Source organism: Mauremys mutica, chromosome 5, assembly GCF_020497125.1.
Source record: "Mauremys mutica isolate MM-2020 ecotype Southern chromosome 5, ASM2049712v1, whole genome shotgun sequence".
Classification (NCBI taxonomy): domain Eukaryota; kingdom Metazoa; phylum Chordata; order Testudines; family Geoemydidae; genus Mauremys; species Mauremys mutica.
This window is the reverse complement of record NC_059076.1, coordinates 99193839-99199838: the sequence shown is the minus strand read 5'-3', so window position 1 is coordinate 99199838 and position 6000 is coordinate 99193839. Positions and strand designations below refer to the sequence as shown.

The window sequence follows — 6000 nt, the reverse complement described above, 5'->3', positions numbered from 1 at the left end:
TAGGGTAGAGCTAATCGTGAATATTAAGCTGCTAACATGGATTTTATTAAAAACAAATAAAACCGAAGCATTTGTTTTAGGGGGAAAAAATCACACACACGTTATATGGGCTTTGCAAACAGTTATAAAAATCAAATGAGGTTGCTTTTCACTGCATCATTTTAACACCAGGAATTACAACATAGTAGTGCTTCTGGTTCAGTAATAGCATACCGTGGCTTTATCACAGCACCGCTGGAGTTCTCAAAGTTGCCTGGTTTCCTGAATCCATAGCCAAGATGATTAAAAGAGAGGAAAGAAATCTGAAAACCTTTAGATGATATTCCACTCTATGGAGCCAGGTTGGGTACTGTATTCCACACGAGGGGTAGGGCCCTAGAGATGGTATTCTGGAGGCTCAACAAAAGCTGTATAACTTTACAGGCAGATGGCAGTAAAAAATTAGCCTGGGCTGCAGCTAGGACTGTGTTTCCATGGAAACAGGGAAGCAGAGATACTGTTCGGCACTTGACTAGCAAAGATAAGGGGCCCAATCCTGCTGTGGCTGAAATCTATGGGAACTTTTCCATTGACTTGAATGGGAGTAAGATTGGGCCCATTAAAACGCTACACAATGTTTACCTGTAGGTGTATGCTTTTCACTGATGTAAGCCCTAATCCTTCAAAGATTTATGTATGTGCTTAAAGATAAGCATGTACATAAGTGTGTGCAGAATCAGGGCCGTAGTGAATGTATAATATCTGCACTGGTATAAATGAGAGCTGAATTTGTTCTAGTCTTACTTTAAGACAATGTAGGTGCTGTTATCCTCTCCATCAAGCTGGTTCTGTATAGAGTAGAACAATGGCTGTATAATAATATACTTTATTTGTCTAATGACATGTGCAGAAATGATGCATTGGCAAAATCATACATTTGATATTAATATAAAACAGTTAGAGAAATTAGTCATATAGTTATTGTAACTATTTTAAACTTGCTATTCTACTGAGACACTGGGAAATTTATTCCACTCTATTTCTGATTTACATTATCATTCCTTAAATGCTTCAGGAATATAAATCAGAAAATAATTTTGTATTAATATGATTATCCTAAAATACACTCACTATTTGCCTTAAAACTTTTCAGACTAGATCACCATTAAAATGGATGATGTCACTTTCCAGTTTTAATCTTAGGCAAAATTCCTAATAACTTCATGTACTAGTGACTGTTTTCCAGATAGATCTGACAGTTTAGCAAAGTTCAAATGTTAAACAAAGACCCACAACAAAGGACACAAAAACTTTTAAGAGGTAGAATCTTAAAACAGAATTGGTGTTAATTATTCTAGGGTACATAAGACTTTCTCAATAGAATGTTTACCATTTGTGATATGAATAGAGCAATACAAGTGAAATTTCTCTAAGCCTTTGAATGGAGGCAAATTCAAGCCTGAAATGAGACAGCTGAGAAGTACAATCACAACACCTTCCTCTCAGCTCAGCTATGTTCTTTAGCTAATATTTCCTGTGCTGACAACCATCATTTTCTGAAATGTTACCACTGATAATTAAAAAACCCTTTTCATATGAAATAATACTAAATATTTGTATATGTAGGTTTCTAATATCAAGATACATTTTGTTACTGCATGCAAATGTAACTGAAAATTGTATTTTAGGCTCTGATCCTTGAAACACTTATGCACATGCTTAACAGACACATTGCTGTTTCTTAACAGATGTGTAAATATTTGCAGGATTGGGCCTTAAAAAAAGGCCACTATGAAATTATTTAGGTCCCACTTCAGCAAAGTTTTATGCACATGTTTAACTATAAGCATGAGCAGTTCTGTTAAAGTTGGGACTACCATAATAGCAAGTTAAGCATGCACACAAGTCTTCGTAGACTTTGATTTACAAGAGAAAGGGAGAAAGAGGGTGATTGTGAATATTGAACTGTCAATGTTGTTGTTTAAAGGGGACACAATCAACTTGAAATATAGCTAATTTAAAAAAATGAGTTAAAAGTAGTTTTAGGCACTGTATCTACCTATCAGTTCCCTCGCAAATGTTCAAAATTTTACAATCCCATTTTAGTGTTTAATTCCCCCCCGTTGCTGTGAGAAAAATCCACAGAGAAAAGCAAGGAAGGCCTCAATCCTGTAAACAAATCCACATGACCATAAGGTATTGCTAACCTGGATTAGGTCCAAACTGATTATACACACGATAAAGACTGAAAATGACTTTATACAAGATGGTGTCAAATACAGAAAACAAATACACGAGGTGGTGTCAAATACACAAACTGAGGAAGCAGAGAAATTTCTCCTCCTTTCAATCTTCATTAGGCCTAGGAATCTTAAGTGCTATTTGTAAGGACAGTAGCATGTATTTTCAGACATTAAAATATTGATAATGTCCCTTAAAACATTGCTCTTCAGGGCTGGAACAAAAACAACAGCGCTGTGCTAGATCATGAGACCCTCAATGGAAAACTGACTATAAACAGAAATGAAACTGACCAGTCTAGGTCCATTGCCTAAACAACAACATACATCTTGAAAAAGCCTGAAAAGTCACTAAATTTGGTAAATAATTTATATATGCACTAAAATAAGTCACCCCCATGGTACCCCAACGACTTTCTGTGTGGCTGAATATTCAGAAATTTAGTGTGTAAAACAAGGGAAACAGATAATAATAATAATAATGCAAAAATTCAGGGAAGCAGTTCAGTTAAACCCTGTTACCGTGAAAAAAATTGGCCACAGAAAGAAGGGAAGCCAAGGCACAGCATCTCAAGCGATTAGCGGGAGTCCTTCCCACAGTTCAGGAAAAGGGGCGGGGGCACCGAGGTGAAGGGACAAAGCTTGGCGGTACTAGGATGAGCCCCATAGTTTTTGTTTGGATCTGGGCAATTAAATCCCACCCGATGTCCCCAGCCTTTATCCTTGTATTTTCATCGTGAGCGCAGCAACCTGCCATGGAGCATGGCCCAACATAACGAGGGCTGTCAGTGTCTCTTGTCACCCTGCTGAACCGGACCTGGCTGCGCAGAGCGGGTTCCCAATAGGAACATTTGAGAATAAAGCGGGGCCCGCTCCTCCGCCTAGGCAGGTTGCTCCGTGGGCGGCCCCAGCCCTGCCTGAGGCTGATTGGGTGCCAGGTGCGCCTGGGCTCTTCCCTTGCTGCTGCTGCAGCATCTTTGCTCCGCGGGCGGAGCGCCCCCGCTAGCCCCAGCCTCAGTGCATAACGAGGCATGTGATTGCTGCTGTTTGTTGCTATTGCTGCTGGGGGCGGGGGCGGCCGGGAGGAGGCGGGGGCCGCGGCGGCGGTGGCCTGGGCATTTGCATGGGCTGAAGGCAAAGCGGATTCATCAGTGACAGCCTGTTTTTATTTTTAGCTGCCGCTCAGCTCGCGTTGCAGGGGGGCGGGGAGGGAGGGAACGAGGCTGGCTCCCGGCGAGGCGGCAGGACGGGGACACCAGCAGAGAGGTTACCGCAGGCGAGCAGCAGTCAGCCAGGCTGCAGGCTGCCCCGAGGCAGGGAGCAGCGGCCTCTCGCTCCCCTAGCCAGAGGATCTGCCTGGGGGGTCGCTCGGCTCCTCCGCGCGAGCCTCCTGCAGCGGCGGCACCGGCAAGGCTTTGCAAATGGCCAGCCCTCGGCTAGAGCTGGAGGAAATTCAGCCTCTGCGGCAGGACGCTGCCCGTCCTGAGCCAGCCTTCGCCGAGGCGCGGCACTGGATCGAGGTAAGAAGCCCTCGCTGATCGCTTGGTAAACGGGCACCCTCTGAATTTCTCCTTTCCCGTGCGGGAAGCATCTAGTTACAAAAGAGGAAGGACCGGCCAATTTTCCTCCTCTCAGCGATTGTGGGTTTTTAACTTTACTCATCCACCCGCCCCCTTCTTCCCCCACAGAATAATGCCCCCCCCGTGCGATTTGCAGATGGATTGGCAAATTAACAGGACACATGCCCCAGATCTCAGTTCCTCTTCATTGGCACGGCTGCAAAGGGAGGCTCGGTGCAATGGAGCAGGCGCTGGAAGAGATTTAAACTGTTGCAGATTAACGGGCGCGCATTATGTGGTTGTTTGGATGGGGGGTTTCTCTTTTTTTACTCCCCGCCCCTCTCTCCCAGTTAATCTCTTAATCGCATTGGTTTCCTCTGGACCGAAAGGAGACGAGCGCTCGTAAACAAGAGCTTGATTGAGAAGATGACACCGCAATCACCTCTCGTTTTGTGCGTTAGAAAGGTGGTGTGCAGTGCAGGCCATTCAGGTGTTGGACCACGCGTGCTTTGCAATGATCTGTCTGTCTATGGCATCTGCTGAGCGCTGAAACGGGCTGGGGATTTGCAGTCTCTCTGATTTGGATCAGATGTCTCTGTATTACTAATGCATCCCTGTGGATATGCATATGTTTCCTTGAGTAGCACTCCATGCACTACTGTGCATAGAGATCAGGCTAGTGAAAAAGAGCTGCTAGTGCAAACATTCAGCGTAATGAGAGAGGAAATGGCTTGCCCAGTATAGGCTATCCTGATTGGTATGTGGTTGCAGATGAGGACGGTGGCTATGATGATCCATGGGAGTAACACTTTCACAGTGAGAAGGTCATTCTGGATTGACTGACATGCAGATTATTGTGTGACTGATTTACAGTGCCTGTTGTTAACTAGGTCTGTAAGAATGCAGAACTTTCCATGACACCACTACAGCTTCCTTCCTTGATAACTATGATTCCCTCTTTAACTATGAGTTGGTCTTGCTCTACTGACAGGGTGAAAACACTTTATTTAGTCACTGGTCTCATGTTCATAATAGGTAAAGATATTATATATCCAGACTCATGAAATTTGATAGTGCATCCAGCATGGAAAGATAGAGCCCTTTACATAGGGGTTAATCTAATCACCAGTACAGGAAAACTGTCATGGTATCATAATTTATACCACTGTTTCCTTGAGCTGCAGGTTCCTAAACTTAAATTGAAGCCCTGAATAGACCTCTGCAGTTTCTATTTTAACAAAGTGTTTAGGGAAAATAATACTTTAAGTTTGTTCTGAGACTGTTAAAAATTTCTGAGGGATATTCTGACAGTATAGTTAGTTCAATGATCTATGAAGAATAATGGTTCTTGTTTTGATATTAAATAAAAGGGTAATATTGAGACAGAGATGAGTAAAACTGCATTGATGAGGAATTGGTGGCAGTTGTGTGTGTCTGTGCTCCTCCCCAACCCCAAAGAAAAATAGAAGAGGTCCAGAAACTAGGGTGACCAGGTGTCCCGACTTTAGGGTCTTTTTCTTATATAGGCTCCTATTAACCCCCCCCCCCATCCCGATTTTTCACATTTGCTGTCTGGTCACCCTAACAGAAACAGGAAATGAAAATGATGAGAACATGGAAAGGCTTCTGTATTTAGGAGAAGATGATGAAAAGATAGGGACTAGTATCTTTAAAAGAAAAGTCAAATAAATTAAAGGGAACATGACAGGTATATAAAATACTGACTAGTATGGAGAAGGTAAGTAAAATGCTTCTATTTATTCCTTCTTACTATGTAGGGACCAGAAAACATAAAAGTATTGCCTTTGAATTTCATCATAAAGCTGAGAGAAAATAGTACTTTTTTTTCATACAGTGCGTAGTTACTTCGTGACTATGAGTTTCACTGGGTTATGATTGAAACTAAGTGTTGAGTGGGATTCAAAAGGATTAGACCTATGTGTAGTGAGACATCTGTAGTTCCATTATATGATGATATATGGAGTTTAAATCCTGCTTCTTTAGAGAGTAAATCAAAAACTGCCTGAGGTTTGGAAGAAACTTTCTCAGGAGCAGTTTATTCCGCAGTTCACCAGGATAGGGATTCTTCTGTCTTCCTCTATGCATTCTGTTCTGGATTAGATGGACCGACCAGTGTTCTGAACAAGGATGTATCTATCTAGGTTTCTATATTGCATCCATGTATATATAGCACCTTCTGTACAGCATTGTCTGTATGCGCT

The 6000-nt window shown here is 42.5% G+C and overlaps 1 protein-coding gene across 3 annotated transcripts in view; it reads left to right on the top strand.

The window, feature by feature from the left end:
* Positions 1-3366: 3366 nt before the first annotated feature.
* LIMCH1 (LIM and calponin homology domains 1) overlaps positions 3367-6000 on the top strand; it is a 307869-nt gene continuing 305235 nt past the window's right edge. For 2 of the 3 annotated variants that reach the window (XM_045018682.1, XM_045018681.1), the window contains exon 1: positions 3367-3739. In XM_045018682.1, coding sequence (XP_044874617.1) covers positions 3641-3739 — 99 coding nt within the window. In that variant the 5' untranslated portion in view covers positions 3367-3640. The remainder of the gene's footprint in view (positions 3740-6000) is intronic. The other variant, XM_045018684.1, reaches the window with a different exon arrangement.